This window comes from Notothenia coriiceps, unplaced genomic scaffold (genome assembly GCF_000735185.1).
Source record: "Notothenia coriiceps isolate Sejong01 unplaced genomic scaffold, NC01 NC01_scaffold00029389, whole genome shotgun sequence".
Classification (NCBI taxonomy): Eukaryota; Metazoa; Chordata; class Actinopteri; order Perciformes; family Nototheniidae; genus Notothenia; species Notothenia coriiceps.
Window position 1 is genome coordinate 4,857 of NW_011362090.1, and position 19,912 is coordinate 24,768.

At 41.5% G+C, this 19,912-nt stretch overlaps 1 protein-coding gene across 1 annotated transcript; it reads left to right on the forward strand.

Annotated features, from left to right (window-relative positions):
- Positions 1-838: 838 nt before the first annotated feature.
- On the forward strand, positions 839-19,657 carry map1b (microtubule-associated protein 1B). The gene is made up of 7 exons (XM_010786594.1): positions 839-1,185; positions 3,046-3,147; positions 9,866-9,948; positions 11,212-11,352; positions 11,670-16,803; positions 16,898-17,136; positions 17,461-19,657. Exons 1-7 carry the CDS (start codon positions 1,002-1,004, stop codon positions 17,614-17,616), a joined length of 6,039 nt encoding a protein of 2,012 aa, XP_010784896.1. The 5' UTR covers positions 839-1,001; the 3' UTR covers positions 17,617-19,657.
- The last annotated feature ends 255 nt before the right edge of the window (positions 19,658-19,912 follow it).

Here is a 19,912-nt window from a genome sequence, read left to right on the forward strand (position 1 = left end):
TTCCTGAGCAGAGTGAGCCAACAAAGCCCTTGAGTCCAGAAAATAACCTTTTAAATGAAGTCCTTTCTTAAAAAGAGGAGGGGTTAAAGTGTTAAAACTACATTTCTTTATTGTTTTTATGGCTGAGAAACACAGTTTTATTTACAGTTGTAAATGCATTTGTATTTGTACCAGAGGTGGAAGACGTAATGATTAAAAGAAGCATTAGTACAGCGTAAAATGACTTAGTTACAAGTAAAGGTTCTGCATTCAAAATTGTAATTAAATACAAATTAATGCTTTACTACCGAAGTAAAAGTACTCTTTATGCTTTAAGGCACATTTAAACAACAGATATATTGTATTAAAATTGTTGATGTTTTATGTGTTCATCACTTCAATGTTGTACTTTGTATAGGGTTTATTTGAATTATTTTATACACTGCTGTTAAGCTTAACTTATATAATAATGTGTGTCGAATCGATTTATATGTTGTATTTACCTAAATCTGCAAAGTAACAAGTTACTAAATATCAAAAATAAATGTGTTGCAGCAAAAAATACAAAATTGGCTTCGAAAAATGTAGTAGAGTAGAAGTATAACGTAGTATAACATGAAAATACTGGGGTAAAGTCAATCTATTTACTCAAGTACAGCACTTGAGTAAGTTGCTTTCCACCACTGCACTTAAGTTATGTTTGTACACAGTAACAAGTAGAAGTACAGCAGAGATGAATACAGTACCAATCATCAGACCTCGGTGACTTCCGGACGCGTTTGATTCGTTGTGGATGACATCAGCTGTGCAGTGAGTGTGCGGAAAAAAAAGAAAAACCCGGCGCCCTCTCCTCTCCCGGTTACTGAACATGACACAATGTCTGCTGGTATAAAAAGCTAGGGCCACTCCTATCGAGGCTCTACTGTGTGTCTGGAGGCTCCGGGGCTCTGCAGCGCGTAAAGGGAGGAGGCTGAGTGCAGAAACGGGAGATATAGCGTGAGAGAGACAGTGGAGAGGACAGGATGGCCACCCTGGTACAATCCGCAGAAATGGAGACTTTAGGCGGTCAGAGCAGAACCGGGACGTCTCCCACATCCGCCAATCCCTCGCAGCACTTCAACGACAGCAAATTTTACCTGCTGGTGGTGATCGGGGAGATCATAACGGAGGATCATCTGAAGTGTGCCATTGCGGACATAGAGAGAGGTAAGACTGCGCTGAACTAAGCATTTGTATAACAACTTGAGCAGATTTAGCCTAATAGATAAGAAGTTGGTCTCATAGCTGTAAAGTCATGCACCTGTTTGGATGCATTACGCCTGAGCCAATTACGCATAACAACAATTAAATGTGTATACGGTATTTAATCTAGAAGTGATGTTGCATAATAGGGGATATTGATCAGCCCCTCCCAGTAACATTACAATAATCTTCACATTTTAACCCTTTACTTCTAACCCCCCACTGCGTTTAAGGGTTTTAGTTTAGGGTGATTATCATATTTTTGTCAGTAGGCCCAACTGTTGTCATCCAAACACGTGGGCCAGATCCTAATGCAGCCAGTGATTCAGCATTTGATCTGGACTATGCGTCAAATAATGCAGCGGATCGCGTTTCTTTGGCTCCAGTGTGCAGCAATTGCGTTATATATGTTTTTCTCCTGCAGCATCTTAATCAGGTGCGTCAGGCTTTTGTTTCCTGAGAGTCCCAGGCATCATTTTACAGCCAGGAAGAGAAAACGAAGTTATAGCAGTAGCTTTATTCTCTCTGGTTGGGTGGGGAATAAGCTTCGCTAAAAAGCTGAATGCATTGTGTTTTGACTTGATGATTGGTATGCAGAGTAGATTATTTCCCATTTTTATCCTGAGTGCATCTCCTCATCATCTCCCCGCATCCAGCTCTCTCATCTCTCGCCGGCTGGTGGGCGTGGCCCGGGCCGCACTGCGGTCCCTACGGAAAGCCAGAGGGAAAGATTTTCAAACCGAGCAGGGCGTTTTTAGAAAAGCCACAGCTGCTGTAGTGGCCTGCTGGCCAGAGAGTTCTGTTTGTGTCTGGCAGAGAGGAGAATAAGAGGGGGATATGGCGCAGTTAGGCCTGTGAGGGAATCAGTCAATCAATAAAATGATCATAAGTGTTTACTTTTGGGTATTACCCCCCATTAAATAGAGTTTAAGCAGTGGGAGTCACAGTTAATTTTTCTTTTATGTTAATTAAATTGAGTTTTTATTGGCCATTACTGTCAGATCTTTGGACCAAAACACAATTTCGAGACTAAAATAATTAACCTTGGAAACAAAAATATTACATGGGGCTGTTCTTTGAGGTTTTTTGTTATTTATATGACACATTTTATTTTATTCACACAATCTTATAATCTAAAATGGTGTATGTGGCATTACATTTACCTCCCTAGCACTTTAATTGAAACTTTGAATCTATTAAATATATTTTGTATTTACATGTGGCACTTTTATATCACCTTTGTCACTGTTGCTCATTTTAATCTCATAATATTGCCACACCCTTGGTTTTTAGTTTAGGCCCAAACCTTTCAACATGTCATATTGTGAATAGAATAACCTGTATGTCCACCTTTGTACATCATTTACCTCACAGATAAACACTTTTAAGACCTTTTGTCTCCATTACCAGTTCATATCACCCTGTAGCTTCACACAGGCCTTCATTAGGAATTACTCGGCCTGATGATGAGAGAGGATGATGTCACCATGACTCAGCTGCTCTGTGGATGCTATCATGCGCCAGGCCCATGGCTAAACCGAGAAAGTACAATAGATATTTCCTAATATAGATTTCTCTTTTCATGCCAAATCGTATGTTCAGTCTAAGGTTTTCCAATGAACTGAGGGCAAAGAATCAGTGGAATAGATGTGGGGGCGAAGGACAGACTTTCGCGTTGGTTAGACCTGTTGCCAAGTTCTCAATGTGTCGTCTGCTGTTTGCATTGATTTTAGACAGGGAAACGCAGGGTGTTCCACACACTTGCCCTTTCACCTCTTTGTTCTTTATTAATCTCTTGTTGATCTCTCTCTGTTTATCTTGCAGGGATCCGCTCATGGGACACCAACCTCATCGACTGTAACCTGGACCAGGAGCTGAAGCTGTTTGTCTCCAGACACTCGGCTCGTTTCTCTGCAGATGTCAAAGGTAAACTGTGAATGACAGACATTTTCACTCATTTTCTAACACTAGCCATCTGAAAACAGCTTCCATTGCATTAACAAAGCCTAGGAAACATACTTTATACCGTATTATACGGTATGTGACACGTAATAACTAATAATGACTTAAATCATATATAAAAATACTATGAAAACACAAAAAAGCTCTGCACACAATACACTTCTATTGGTTTAACACCTGATTTCAGAGATGTTTACGTGTTGCTCTGTTTTTTTTAAATAGATTCCTACAACCCTTATATTGTAATGCAGTTTTAAAATGTTAACCTTTTTTTAACATATTTACATACCCTAGAACAGGGGTGTCAAACTCAAATACACAGTGGGCCAAAATAAAAAAATCGGTACTAGCCAAGATCGGACTGGTTCAATATTTATTGCAGAACTTATTGAAATGAACGTATTGCACATATTAAACCTGGAACTAACAAAGCTTAAATTATTGCCTATAAAAACAACATTAAACATTAAAGGTTCGAGATACGCTTTTTGTTATATTCCATGGAATGCTCTTAACATCCCGATAGCAATGAATATCTTAAGTGCTTTGACAAAGAATCCATACAAAAATATCATCTGTGGAAGCTGAAGTACTGTAAAAAGCACGACCAATCATCTGAGCCGGCCCGGCTAAAATAACTGGATGGCCTACCTGCCTGTCAGCCTTCCATCTGTGCACAAACTTATCTCGTGCCCTCATTGGTCATGTGCGTGTTCGTGTGTGTTGGAGGAGGGGCTCTGTAAGGAAGTGGCCGTTTTTTTCAGGCTATGTATTTTCAAATTCTAGCGCACTCAAGCTGGTTTCTCCAAAATTACCTACCCCACCTTTAAATAATCAGTTGCTTTTCTTATGGCTCTATCAGCAGAGTCATTTCTTATGATTACATTTTTCCACAGGCCAACAACAGCTTCAAAAAAACATTTCCCTCAAAGAAAAAAACAAACATGTCCTGTTGTCGCAAGAAAAAAAGTGTAGAAGGAAACATCCATGTAAACTCAGTGTGCTGCTCTGTGATGCTACTTCAAGCAGATACTTGGCATCTCATCTTGGGTGCAAGTTCATCAATGTTTGGCCTCAGGCTCTGAGCTGAGGAAACCCTCAGGATTGAGTGAAGGTGTGCGTGCAATATACCGGCAGGCCAGATCTAATAGTAATTAGAAATTATCCTGCGGGCCGAAATTAAATCCACCACGGGCCCGGATTTGGCCCCCGGGCCTTGAGTTTGACACATGTGCCCTAGAAACATGCTATTAGTCCTGAAATGAGACACATGTGGCATGTTGAAGCATTATCATTTTTCATACTCTGATTTCTTTTTTAAATAAGTTCAAATATTATGAGATCCTTTACACTTCTTACGATAAAATAAAACACAAATACCAGATTAAAATGACTTCATAAGAAGGAGATGTATTTGACTGAATAATGAAAACTGCACTTTAAAGATGCATTTGTTTTGTAATGTAAAGTAACAAGTAGCTAGAGCTGTAAGACAGATAGTAAATGTTAGGTACAATGTTAAGAAGAAGTAGATAACTGACATACTCAAATACAGGACAACTACCTCAAAACACTTTAATTGAGTAAAAGTATACTTTGTATCACAACGCTGCACATTTCTGCACTATCACACCCTCAGCTATAAAGTCCATGCAGTACCCTAAGCAGAGGGTGTTATGACCTGCCCCAGGACACGCCCTCTCAGCCTTTGTTGCAAGGTGAGGCTCGGCTCTATGAAGATGGAGGATCCAGTGTTGCAGGACATGTGGCTGCCGGTCAGTGGGCAGTATGGCCTTGACGCTCAGCAGCAGTTAAATCTCTGCTTGGCTTTGCTCCACGTTGGATAGGAACAGCAGGCGTTTATACTTCCCAATAGATTGATCCCGCCAACAACTGCTGCTGCTGCTTTTAATCAGGATGTATTTTAATGCAGTGTTATCAAATGTCCGAATTGGGCCGCAGGGTTGTAATACAACATGTTGCGAGAGAGGTGAAACATGGAGATTTGTATATGATATAATTCAAAGAGACTTCACTCCTTTTATCTCTTTTAAAATCCCTTCACCCAGCCTCCATTCTCTTCTTCTTCCTCCATGTCTGCTGTTGCCTTGCAACCCAGTACTAGATGCGCAGTAGATTCGGGAGTAATTAGCTGTGCAGAATCCCCAGTGGAAAGTGTCTGTTCATGAAAATCAAAAAGGGAGGGGAACAGAGAGGAGCTGGGGAACAGAGAGGGTGAGGGGAACAGAGAGGGTGAGGGGAATGGCTGTGAGGAGAAAGAAGAAACAAAAGCAAACAGGGGAGTAAGAGAGGGAGGAGGGTGAGGTAGGAAAGATGAAAACATACAGAAGGTTGTGGATGAAAGAATAGGCTGAAGTTCAATGTGAGATAGAGACAGAAATGCAGCTCTGATCAGATCATTAATGAAGCCGAGGCTATGAGAAGGCATCTGTAAAACTGGAATAATATGGTTCTGTTATATTCTACGCCTTAGGGTCTTTACTGAGTCTATATCTCTAGGGGAGGATTTTCACTGTCTTTTGAACTTTTAATACAGAAACTGCTTTATTAAGAGCTTTCTAGAAACACTTCCAGGGCTTTTATGTTTATGAGGTGCAGTTCCCCTGCATACAGATAATATTTTTCCTTCATGGAAATGTACTCTAACTTTTAACATGCAAACTACCTTTATATTGTTGTGTTAAATCCAAAATAAGCATTTCTTAAATCTAAATGTTGACATTTTGGTGTGTGCTATTTTCTTTTTTTCACCAAAAGTAAGACGAAGACTTCAGCTTTCTCGTATCTATGAGCTAAATACAGTATGAAGCTGCATCGAGCAGGTGCTTATCTTAGCATAAAGGTATCAAATTCACCTATAAGCATCGCCAAAGCTTACTATTCAACGCCTTACATTTTGTTTGTTAAATCCACACAAAAACAACAACAATGACACGTGTTTCAGTATTTCTTGGCCAGGAGCTGGATTTTCCAAAAGTCTTTATCAGAAGGAAAGTCATTGCTTCTGGTAGATAGGTATGGCATATTTTGTTCCCTTAGCAGGCTAGCCGATTTTTGCTATTTACAGTCTTTATGCTAAGCTAAGCTATGTAGCTGCTAGCTGTAGCCTTATGTTTACTGGAAAGATATTCGAGTATGGTATCAATTTTCTCATTTAACTCTTGCCAGGAAAGCGAACAAGTATATTTCTCCAAATGTCCAGCTCATTCCAACAATAATGCAACATTGCATTTTTTTCACACTGAGCTTCTGACTTTATCTAAGATATAATTGTACCTTTGTTGCATAAAATATTACCTTCAGTTTGTAGTGCATCTATAGCTTACAGGAAAACACAAACCAGCAGGTAGTATCGGGCAGAGAGGGACGAATGCAATTATCTGTCTGCTTGACAAATGATATGCCATCCATCACACCGCGGTAGAGTACAGGAAGTATGGACCCCACAGTGGGGAGGAAGAGAAGGGAGGAAAGAAGGGGCAAGGCAGGAGACCCCCAATGTGTCCCTTCTGGATATTATACTTCTGGTTATGTATGGCTTTCTCAGTACTTCAATGCAGACTGCTCTGAAGTCTTAAACGGCGCTCTCTAAACCACAGATCCACTCGAGACTCTTCTACTGTAAGAAAACATTGCCGCTTGTGATCAATAGTAATTAAGAATTGAGTTGACTTTAACAAAGGAATAGAGTGGTGCCAGGATGCGACCTATACCAGGAAATGAGTCAACATTTTAGCATAGACCCATGCCTGATGCGCAAATGCGGCACAATTAAGCGCGCCACAGTTTCGCCGCTGATATGTGGGGACAAATGAACCAGTGGCAGTTCACGCGCGTGCTCCACTAGCACCCCACGCCCCGTCTGTCCGTCAGAGGAACCTCATCACATAACTTTGCGTGGGGCCAGGGGCAGCCCTGGATAAAAGTGTGTTTGCCAAAGAGCTTATTTTCTGCAATAATAAAAAATCCAATAGAAAAATCCCATTGCTTTTTGTCAAGGAACCCCCTGGCGATGCTTACTTTCAGGTCTGCATACAAAAAAACGTCATCATTGAACCACTCTATTTGTTAAGCCATAAAGATCCTCCAGATATATTGCACACATAGGATCCTGTTTTCCCCTCGATGTCTATTAAACCCAAAGAAAGAAAGAAATAAGTAGAGGGAAGACTGAATAATTGTTGCTCTTTCTCCTAGCGTGTGTCATATGCTTGACAAGCTAATTCCTGAAGATAACGGCTGTAAAGAAGCTTACCATTATTTAGAGGCATCAATACTGCCAAGCAGATGATTACTGCTCAGTGAGCCAGCCGGAAAAACAGCAGTTGGAGTTAATTAGCTCTGTGCCCAGACATATTACATATAGCTCCCTTTTTAATCCAGTTATATGGGGACAAATGAACCAGTGACATTGACAACTGTGCTCAGGGGGGCCCCATTTTTGTCACTGAAAGTCACCTTGGTCAATTATTCTGTTGCAGTAGAAAAGAAAATGACAGGAAGGTGAAAGGTGCTGACACATACTGGCCATCCACCTAAAGAGATTACTTTTTATTTCTCACATGTTGAGGTATTTTTTGCGAAAAGGAGACACTACCTTTAGTTGTTCCACTGATCTATTTTTGGTGTGGTGCCATCCACATTGATGTGTCTGGTTCAGTCCGTGGCAGGCATAAAGGCTACACCAGACTTGCACTTTCTATTCAGCCAGGAGGAGAATGCTTAGTGATGCATGTCACATTACCTCTCCTCTAGCTGAGACAGAGAAGCATTGGGCATTAAGAATATTTATATGGATCAAGGTAATTGTCAGGGTCAACCAAGCCTCAGTGCACATGTGTCATTTTTTGATGGGTTGGCTTGGATGGTAATTTGGCAGCGTGATGGTGCTGGTGGCGGCTCCACCAGTCCTTTACATGTACGGACCATTTCTGCTTCATCACACAACATCCCAGCAAGTAGGGCGTGACCCACCGAGAGACAACAAAGAACAAGCTTTTCTATTACATTAGCGATGGTTTGTTTATAGTAGCACGACAGGAGGTAGGGTTTCCAGGATCAATTGTTCTCCCGTCTCACAGACGACTTAAAAAAACATTTCCTCAGTCTCTTGTTTTAAAGGAGGAGCTCTTGTCATCAGTTTAACACTGCTGCCTCTTCAGAACCAAGCTGAGCGAAGCTGCTTTCTCAGGAATGTGATGATGGTGGGATAAGACTGATACTAATCTCTGCTTCAAATTGTTAATACAAATTCACAATAAAGGAGCAAAAATGAAGACAAGAGTTTTTCGGTATTGGGATTCGCGAGTAATCACAATATTTCAAAGGCTTGAGAAAAGTTTGAAATCAAAGCATTAAAACTATAGCCCCCATCACTCCGTCAAAGCAATGTCCACCTTAAAAAAAGTTAAGTTTAATTTTGGATTTAACCACAACCATGTTATTCATTTAAAAATAGTCTTTAACAAAACATCTGCAAATAAAATACTGCCGCCAGAGAAAAACGTGATGTCTTTTTTGTAGTTTAAACATCTGCCATGATACTGAAGCTCAAATTTAAAGTCGCACTAGGAATATTATTCCCTCCAGACAACTTACTACATAGAGCAAACGTAGTGCAATAACTACTCAAGGGTTGGCAAGTTGGGGAAGAGCTATTATTTCAACATTAACTGAACTCCGGAGAGTATTATAAGATAATAGCATGTACTAGATAGCAGCCAGCCCAGTATTAACAGCAGTGATTGAAAGAGTTCTTCCATATGGAGAGACAGTCCTCTGGGAGCAGGAGGCAAAGTTAATGGCTATGTGCTCCATAATGAGAATCTGCAGTATGAAATATATATGGAGGAATCGGCCCAGCAGCCAGATTCATGTCTCTGGAGACGAGGCACACTCTATCCTCTGAATTTTAAGATAATATTCAACACCTCGCTGCCCTCTGGACCCCACAGAGAGCATATCTTTAGTTTGTGTTATTTGCAGAATATGAGTGGCAGACTATTTTTTTGTTTTTACCAGTGGAAATTGATCCAAATGAATAAGAAAACAGGTTTTCAGTTAGGTGGCTCAAGGGGAATGTATTGATACATGTAAAGGAAAATAAATGAGATAACAGGAGGAAGAGATAAAGACAGATTGATTGAGTGAGCGGGTGAATAATGACGCTAGACCCCCTGGCCCAGAGGAAACCCCCTTATACACACACAGACACTCACACACTGGGAACAAAGTCATTATCATAATCAATCATGCTGGGTTTTGGATGATTGATTATGAGCCTGTCACACCCCATTGTTCATCTTCTGTGTAACAGCTCTGTCATATGAGGGGAAATGTTACTTATTGGAAGAATAAAGCATATCCAGTCCTCATAATATACACACAGAACAAACAATTATGTGGTCTTTATCCAATCATTATGTCATGTCTGTATTGTTTGTCCGAAGTTGAGTATCGAGTTGAAACAATTGTCTGATTAATTTATAAATTGATTGTCAGGAAAATGAGTCACCAAGTTCTTTTAAAATCAATCAGTTGAGTCGTTTTTCTAAGCGAATAAATTCTCATTCCCGCTTGAAATGGCAAGGTTTACTGGTTTTCTTCTTCTTATGTGATATTAAATTGATTTTTTCAACAATTGTTCTACTTTGTTTCACAGGACAGAGAATTCTTCACCATAAGAGTAATATACTGGAGACAGTGGTGCTCATCAACCCTTCAGATGAAGCAGTCAGCACCGAGGTAAAGTGAGATAAAATGGTGTTGGCAATCTATTATTTCTTATTCTTTAACTTTGTATTTGCAATCAAGGAGGTATGAGTCACACATGCTTTAAATGAATGCACAGCTACATAGCAATTACAGCTTGAAAACGATTATTACCCAGCCTCAGCTGTCCACCACTTTTGGCTAATTAGCCCTCCATGTGAAGTGCTGCGCGGTGCAATTTGTGGGAATAAAAAAAGATAGGAGCAATTAGGAGCTCAAGAGACTTGTCTTGTGTACTGTTAGAAGAAAGTGCAGCCTTTTACCTCTTTTATTTTTGCAGAAAAGTTGTTGTTACATTTTGACCGAAAGAAAGACATAGAAGGGTCAGCATTACAGATGACACACGATTTTTCTCTTGTGACACTGCTTCAGCGTCGCCTCCACCCCCCAGCCATGTCTGCAGTCAAACTGCGCATTAATAATATCTCAAAGCACAGCAGGGTCTGACCAGCTGCCCAGAACAGCTGATGTTGCTGAACAAGAAAAAATAAAAGACCAACAGGGAGAGGCAAGACTTAGAGGGATGAAAGGAAAATTAGCAGAGTGAACGAGTCAGTTAATTAGCTAATGGATTTGATTGACGCAAAAACTGGTGATGTTTCAAACAGACTAAATCATTAGGCTGTTTGCTGCAGCCGCAAAGCTCTGTAGTCCCCATCTCTGTAGCCAATAAGTACTATATATGATTGTGCACCAGTGGCGAACCGTCAGGGCCTTCAAGGTATTCAGAGAATACCCTGGAACACTCAGATAAAACAAACAAAAAATCAATGTAATTATATAAATAAAATGTATATAAAATGAATAAATGAGAATCGTATCTGTGTTGTTGATCTGTAATATTACAGCGTTACGTTGATTTGTTTGTCCTTCTCGGTCCATGCACTACGCATTTCAGTGGTTTTGTGTTAGAAAAAAAATGCAACCAATCAGATCTTGTTCTGGGTCTCTGGGTTGAATATCCTTCAACCAAGGTATTCTACATCCTTGATAGAATGCCCTGGCCGTTGCACTGAATGAGAGCGTACGTTTGGATTGACAGTTTGATCAACCAATAATATATTGATTTGTAGCCAATGGGCGTATTCATTCCGGCAACGTCTACAGAACGTCTACAGAAGGTCCAGTTGTGATAGACACGGTTCGCCACTGTTGTGTACTATCAAGCAGTTTACATCAAGTGTCATACATGTTTTTCTCAATGTTTCTTTGACTTATTGTCCATTTACTCTCTAGGCTCGTTTGATGGTCTCAGACACTGCCAGACACAAGCTTCTGGTTCTCTCTGGGCAATGCTCTGAAAACAGTGGAGAGTTAATCCTTCAGTCTGGAGCTTTCTCTTTCTTCAACTTCATAGACATATTCACCGACCAAGAGGTGAGCAAACATGATGATGAGTTTTTTATGAGAACTATGACATTGCCCCATGTGCAGACCTTTTTTGTCTGGTTTTACATTAGTGAAAGATTGCAGGGTCTACTGTATAATGATAAAAAAAAAAAATTCAGTCAAACCCTTGCAACAAATGCGTGGTATTTGCCATCTCTAAAAGCTCTAATTCAAGCATTGCATTATAGTCTTAAAACTTGACATACATATACACGTACTAAAACTGATAGCAAAGCACTGTTCATTTCATTATGGACTTATTCAAAGTTACTCACTCATAGTCCCTTAATTTCTTTCCTGAACAGATTGGTGAATTGCTCAGCACCATTCACCCGGCAAACAAAGCCAACCTCACACTCTCCTGCCCTCAACAAGGAGAGTGGAAAAGCTCCAACCTGGACAAACACAACTTGCAGGACTTCATTCACATGAAACTAAACTCGACTCTCATTCTCCCTGAAATGGAGGGCCTCTCAGAGTTCACAGAGTATTTATCTGAATCCGTAGAGATCCCGACTCCTTTTGAAATGTTAGAACCGCCAACCTCAGGTGGATTCCTCAAACTCTCCAAACCATGCTGTTACATTTTCCCTGCCGGAAACGGTGACTCCGCCCTCTTTGCCGTCAACGGCTTCAACATGCTCATTAATGGTGGCTCGGACAGGAAGTCGTGCTTCTGGAAGTTGGTGAGGCACCTGGACCGTGTGGACTCCATCCTCATGACCCACATTGGTGACGACAACCTGCCAGGCATCAATAGCATGCTGCAGAGGAAGGTTGCAGAGCAGGAAGAGGAGCAGTCCCAGGGTTCGACAGCTAACAGCGACTGGGTGAAGAACATGATCTCTCCAGATATTGGTATTGTGTTTGTGAATCTTCCTGAAAACCTGGACAACCCGGACCCGAATTACAGAGTGCGAAGGAGCTTTGAGGAGGCAGCCTTCACTCAGCAGTTCCTCACCAAGCTAAATTTGAGGTTAGAGCCTTTGCAGAGGCCTGTTGGAAACACTATAGAACCACTGATACTTTTTCAGAAAATGGGCGTTGGGAAACTTGAGATGTATGTGCTTAATCCATCAAAGAACAGCAAGGAGATGCAGCACTTTATGAAGCAGTGGACAGGGACTGAAAAAGACACCGCCTCCATTCTGCTGCCAAATGGAAAAGAATCCGAGTTCCCCGTCTCTTACTTGACTTCGATCTCTTCGCTCATTGTGTGGCATCCCGCAAATCCCTCAGATAAGGTCGTGCGTGTTCTCTTTCCTGGAAATGCCACCCAGCATCATGTCTTTGAAGGTTTAGAAAAACTGAAGCACTTGGACTTTCTGAAGCAGCCGGTTGTCACTCAGAAAGCGATGTCTTCTAATATGCCGTCAACACCAACACTAAAGCAAGCTAAGATGAAACACAGAACAGACAGCAAAGAGAGCCTCAAATCTACCCCAAGGCCATCACCAAGCAGAAGCATCAGGAAGGAATCAAAGGAGGAAGCCCCGGAAAAGGCAAAGACAGATGCAGAATCTTCTCATGAAAAACCACAAAAGACTGAGAAAAAAGAAAAAGCCCCGCTGAAAAAGGCAAAGGCACCCGAGAAAGAATCAAAGGCAAAGGCAGAGCAAACGGCCCAAAATGAAACTCCAGAGAAAAAGAAGTCTGAAATAAAACCCAAGGTGGAAAAGGTTGTAAAAAAGGAGACCAAAGTGTCTGTGGAAAAGAAAAAAGAAGTTAAGAAAGAAGTAGCAAAGAAAGATGATACACCCAAACATGAAGTTAAAAAGGATGAAAAAGTAAAGAAAGAGGAGGCAAAGAAGGTTATCAAAAAGGATATCAGAAGAGACTCGCCTATGAAAGAGAAGAAAGAAGAAAAGAAAGACTTAAAGAAAGATGTCAAAAGGCCAGTTAAAGACATAAAGAAATCATCCGCTGCGGGGGGGGAAAAGAGCCCAACACCAAAACCAAAGCCCCTGAAAAAAGAGGCTTCAAAGAAAGATGTAGGAACACCATCAAAATTGAAAGACAAAGGAAAGCCAAAGGTGACAAAGAAGGATACAAAAGAGGAAAGTGCCAAACTTGCAGTGAGTGCAGCTGCTGTTGCGGAGGATCCAGAAGTAGTAAGATCTCTGATGTCAACACCAGAGGACCTCACTAAGGACTTTGAGGAACTTAAAGCTGAAGAGCTTGTGGAGGATGATGCAACTGTGCAACACATCAAGGAAGAAGAGGCTGTGATGATCCACCGTGAAGAAATAATGCAGAACAAAGAGTCACCTGAGGCATTAGAGTCTTTGGATGAGGGTATAACAACAACAGAGGTTGAAGGAGACAATGAAGAGACTCCAGAAGAACAAGTTGTTAAGGGAAAACTCATTGGCAGTGTAAGTGAGAAGTTTGAAGATGAAGGCACTGTAATGGAGGAGACATCCGAGGGAGGGGATTATGAAGAGAAGGAAGAGATGGAAGAAGTTTATGAACCAAATAAAGATAAGCTTACTCCCAGTGAAGATGAACACCAAGACCGAAAGGATGATGTTAAACAAGTGGATAGTGTTAAAGATGATGACGATGATGTAACTTATAAAAATGAGGAAAGTCTTCACGTAAGTGAGAGACAGACCGAGAAACCGTATCAGTTCCTTTCAGCATCACCCAAAGTATCCTCACCTGTTTCTCCAGCTGCATCTATCCATGAAGAAATGTTTCCGGTTGACTTTGAGAGCTCCACAACCTCGGATGACGAGAACAGAGATAAGCCCCCTGAAGATTACACTGTCAGCTCTGGCCTTACTCAGTCCACTATTGAGATCTCTAGTGTGCCTACTCCAATGGATGATATGTCAACTCCTAAGGACATTGCAAGCGACGAAAACATCAATGATGAGTCTCCTTCACAGGACTTTGGCAGGTTTGCTAAATCAGCATCTGGGGAGTTCGATGGGAAGAAGCCCTCTCCACTTCAGGATTTGCCATTGTCAGATCACTCTCACAGTGATCCCACAGAAGGCCATGACTACAATCACTCAGCTTCCACAATATCTCCCCCTTCACCTCTAGAAGAGGATCAATTCAATAAAGGGTTTCTCACCGCAGGGAAACTTGAAGGGTTTGCAACAGCTAAAGAGTCATGTGAAACAGACTCCACGAGACTGAGTTCAACTTCCATCACATCACCTCTTGTACGTTCTCCCTCAGTGGACCGCAAGGACAATTTGGATTCTCCATCAGTGTTTGCTTCTCCAATTGAACTGTCCACCACCATGGCAGGGTCTCCAGCAGCAACAGTTGATCCCTTCATCAGCCCAGAGTCAGACAAGATCTTGGAAGGAGCTAACTCACCTCAGTCCTCTGGTCACACACCTTACTTTCAGTCCCCAGTCGATGAAAAGGCCGGAGCTATACCACCTATGTCAGAAGATAAAGCACAGGGTCCAGTCATTGTGGAGGTCACAAGTGATAAAGAGGAGTCTTCCAATAGAAGTACCCCTGAACCAGAAAGTTTCTCCGCTGTAGAGAAGGTAATGTCCTCCTCAAAAAGCCCACCTCCAACTGAACCAGATTCCCCAACAAAGATGGAGAAGTCAGACTTCCAGAAAACTGGAGATTCAATCCTGTCTTCAGCACCAATGTCCAAACAGGAATCAGACACTAGTCCTTTTACAGCTTTTAAAGACGAGAGTAAAATGTCCATTTCAGAGGGTACCACATCAGACAAGTCCGAAACTCCTCTGGAGGAGGTGGTAGCAGAAGATACATTTTCACATTTAGCTTCAGCATCCACCGCCTCGCTGGCCACCAGCTCTTTGCCAGAACCCACCACAGACTCTCCTTCCCTTCATGCGGAGATAGGATCTCCTCACTCAACAGAAGTGGATGACTCTTTCTCTGTCTCCATGGTTCAGACTCCAACCGCCTTTCAAGAAGCTGAGGGATCTCCAACCAAGGAAGATAGCCCAAGGCCCATGTCTATCTCCCCAGACATCTCACCAAAGATGAAAAGCAGAACACAGGATGCAAAATCCCCAGAGCACTCCACCATGTCAATAGAGTTTGGCCAGGATTCCTCTGACCACTCCTTAGCCCTGGACTTTAGTAAGCAATCTCCAGAGCATCTATCTGCTGGGGGCACTTCACGTGCTACAGAAAATGGCCCTACTGAGGTTGACTATAGCCCTTCAGAGGGAACAGATGAAAGACAATCTGAAAACCGTAATTCTGCAGCAGAGAAGCCTTTTCTTTTTGAAGAGAGTTATTCAATCCTTGCCACTTCTGCAACCCCATCAGATGCATCTCAGTCCACTCCCTCTGTTACAACTCCTTGCCAGATGACAGAGATGCTACATGCAACACCTGAGCAGACGGATAAGTCTCCCGTCACCACAAAGGCATCTTCTCTCACCCACTCTCCCCATTCCAATGAGCCATCCCCAGTGCTGGGAAGTCCCTTGGCTAAAGACAGCTACAGCCCTATTTCACCATCTGTAGAGAGCATAGCTAATACATCTGACACACAGCAGAAATATGACAAGTCACCCTCACCTCCCAAAGCTGCTTTCCCCTCATCGACTTTTAGATATTCAAAAGAAGATACCCTTTCCCCTGCAAAGGAGACTAATCCCTTTAAATGTGAGGATTCAACACCTGAGGCAAAATCCCCTGTGAGCCCAAAAGTCCCCTGTCCATCATATCTACCTCTCTCCTCTGATCCATGTCATTACAATTCGGCCTGTGGCTCCAGAGATCCTGACTCTATTAAGAAGAGCCCCTTTGCTCCATCTAAGACAGATGTCGACCTATGCCTAGTCACTTCATGTGAGTACCGTCACCCTAAGACAGAACTGTCCCCATCTTTCATCAACCCTAGCCCTATGGAATACTTCATTAATGAAGAAAACGCCAGGGAGGAGGAGAAGCTTCTGACCAAGTCAGCAGGAGGGCCTCCACCTCCAGGTGGTAAGCTTTCCGTGAAGCAGTGTGAGGAGACCCCTCCCACATCCATCAGTGAATCCGCTCCCTCCCAGACAGACTCAGATGTTCCACCAGGGACCGAGGAGTGTCCCTCCATCACAGCAGATGCTAACATTGACTCTGAAGATGACTCTGAGACTCTGCCTACCGACAGAACGCTGACTTATCGGCATGCAGATCCTCCTCCGGTGGCACTGAAGGACTCCGCTCCATCTTCAGGCCACCATGATGTCTGCATGGTGGACCCAGACGCCCTCAAGGCTGAAGAAAACCTCCACAATGCTAATGCAGATGGAGGAGAGAATCCCAAGAAGAAAAAGCTGATCAAGAAGTCTTCCTCACCTGCCAGGAAGACTACTCTATCAAAAGTAAAGGACACCAAGACTGCCTCTCCGAAGAAGAGTGTCGGGGAAGGGAAGGACGCTAAAAATGCAACCAATACCTCTGCATCCAGAGGTGTTAAAAGTGCCACATCAGGTGAGTACTATTTTTTACTCATTAGCATCAATTATATCACATATCTGTTTTACATAATTTGCTTGTATTGAAGGTATATGTTTGCTTCTTTCAGGTACTGGCAGTGGAAAGGTATCAGGTGGGGCAGCTCTGCCCAACTGTCCTCCCATGTACATGGATTTGGTTTACATCCCTAATCACTGCAATGCCAAGAATGTGGATGCTGAGTTCTTTAAGCGGGTGCGCTCCTCTTACTATGTGGTCAGTGGCAATGATCCCACTGCTCATGAGCCCAGTAGGTCAGTCCTTGATGCTCTGCTGGAAGGAAAGGCTCAGTGGGGAAACAATTTGCAGGTGAGTATTTATATAATTAATGAGATATTGTAAAACTAACTGGACTAAAGTTACAATTTTGGGGAGCAATTTAAGATATTTTTAAGTCAATTTCAGTAATGCCACTGCCCGCATTTTAGGGTGCAAGATTGAAAATAACAATAGGTCATTGACCCATACATTTCTTCCCATAGTTCAATGTTACTTTTAGAGCCTTGCTACTAATAATATAATACGGAATTCTACTTGCAAACATCATAAGAGGGAAATATATATTTTAGTTGAAGGATGATACAGGAATTTTCCGAATGCTCTGAGCTAAGAGACCTTCTTCTCTCGTGTCAGGTCACTTTGATTCCAACCCATGACACTGATGTGATGAGGGAGTGGTACCAGGAGACCCACGACAAGCAGCAGGAGCTCAACATCATGGTGCTGGCCAGCAGTAGCACTGTCGTCATGCAGGACGAGTCCTTCCCCGCATGCAAGATAGAGATGTAGGCTCTATCTTGGAGATCAGGAGGTCTACTGACAATGAGAGGCATCATTATTTGAGGAACAAAACATGTAGCACTGAAACTTACAATTAAACACTTATATGCTCAAAAGCTACTACTAAACCCTGAGAAAATAAATATGTACAATGAGAACTAACACAAAGTCTTCATGCAAGGGACAATGCTTTCTATATAAAGTAAGACATGTAATCTGATTTGTAGGTATAATTCGATAGTGCCGGGAGGAAATTAGAAACCAACAAAGCCATGATTGTCCATTTATGCCAACTCTAACAAGTAACTCTGATGTTGTTGTCGATTTATTGGGTTTCTTCTGCATCCCTAGATCAAATAGACAGATGTCAATAAAAAAAACATCCCTGCATAATGATATATTCTTGGATAATGGCTGTTATCCACACCAAAGGATAAAACAAAATGTTTTCTGTTATTGCCTTAGGGAGTCAAATTGAATGTATAAGAAATGGTACAACTAGCAGAGTGGGCCGCTAGCTCTTCACACCAGAGGTCAATCCCAAAAACTGCTGTTAAATGGTTACATAGTCGAATGATGGTGGATGAAATAACTTGAAAGGATACTCAACACTGATTACCATTAATATGATGTCTGACTTCATATTCATCACGGGGGATACAAAGTGCCCCCTACCATTTTGAAACCTTATGTTTTTAAAGTGGGCCGGGTAGTATTTGATTTAAAATGCATGTCTTAAAATCTGCTTCATGTTGCTGCTGATGTATGAATATTAATTTATTATTTGTAATATTGTGCTTGATTGTCCAGATAGCCTTTTACACTGCACAACAGGAAGCTGCTTCAGAATGCTCTCCCTTGCCTTTTGTCGTGTAAGGCCTTTTATTTCAGATTGTCTGTTTTATTTACATATTTTATGTTATTTCACGAAGAGAAAATCTGAATTTATTTATTATCCTTCTTTTTTTTCATGTAATCCTTGAGCTATGGGGGAGCTAGCCTTTTCCCATTGTAAAGCTGGTGAGGCAGGATATTTTCATAGACCTTAAATGTCTTGTTTTTCTAAAGCATTGTACTATAATTATAAATAGCTTTGTGGCTGATGGAGTGGTTGGAAGACATGCATGATGCGTTAGAATTTGTAATTTTTTGTCCATGGGGATTTTGCTCAGACTTGCATTAACAACAACAGGGCTAAGCTACATAAATACATGTAAGGAGCATTTTATAATTTTTGCAAGTTGTGCGATAACATTACTACATTTAACTCGAATGGCGTACAAATGTGCACTGTAGGAACATAAAACATGATTTCGGGTTTAGTACAGTGGATTTTCAGGTTGAATAATTATTGAGACAAAAGAGTGTATGCTCTTTAGCCGGGATGAAAGGATAACAGCTTAGAGTAGAGGTGTAGTTTTGAGAGGGGCCGCACACAGAGGCGAGAGTGAGTGACTAAGGTGTTTTAAATGAAAGTATGTAAAACAAAGACACTTTAAACACATACATGACAAAACAAAACGAACAGTACAGAGGCCACAGGTGAACTTTGACTGGCCACCTTCTGGAGAAACATTTAACAACTCAATCATTACAGGCTTTACTTGATCACTAAATATTTCTGAAATGTCAGGTGTTCATAATACCACTATAGATCGGTTTTCCTGCAGGGGAACCTTAAACCAACACCATAACCAACAACAAACATACAAACCGGACTGACATTTCTCTATCCTCTTTCTTCTATCTCTTCACTCCCTGTCTTTCTCTCTGCCTTTTACTCCTTATCTTTCTCTCGGGAGAACTTTACTATGTCTGTCTGCAGCTGTGTGGTAAAATTGTCTTGTGATCTTGCATCCTCTCTGCCCTTTTCCCAAACTCATATGTAACTTCTAGCAATTAGTTTCAATTGAAAGTATTCCTCGGTGCTTTCTGATGTTTGTGTGCAATATTTCCTCTACCCTTACGGCGAATCTGATGTAAGAGGAACCACTACTAAAGAAAAAACATTAAATAACAACCAAAATAAAATCTGTTGTGAAAAAATATGGATTTATTTGTCTTACTTAATCCTTTTAAAGGCTTTAAGTTTTGTTATTGTGTGATATTACAAAGTTTGTTTATTCTTGTGTTATATTTAAAAAATATCATGTCCAAATCTCACAGACGCCAGTCATGCTTCCATTAAAATATATCTCACAATTCCATACTTCCCATGCTAGCAGCTACGTAAGCGTACAGTGGTGCTTTGAGCTAAATGCTAATTCATGTTAGCGCTGATGTTAAGCACGTAAAAAGTACCAAC

Bases quoted from the DNA above. Each gene is read 5' to 3' on its own strand.
- map1b (XM_010786594.1), top strand. From the start codon at position 1,002: ATGGCCACCCTGGTACAATCCGCAGAAATGGAGACTTTAGGCGGTCAG. The intron at 3,148-9,865 runs GTAAACTGTGAA...TTTGTTTCACAG, and splicing joins TTTCTCTGCAGATGTCAAAG to GACAGAGAATTCTTCACCAT. The intron at 9,949-11,211 runs GTAAAGTGAGAT...TTTACTCTCTAG, and splicing joins ATGAAGCAGTCAGCACCGAG to GCTCGTTTGATGGTCTCAGA.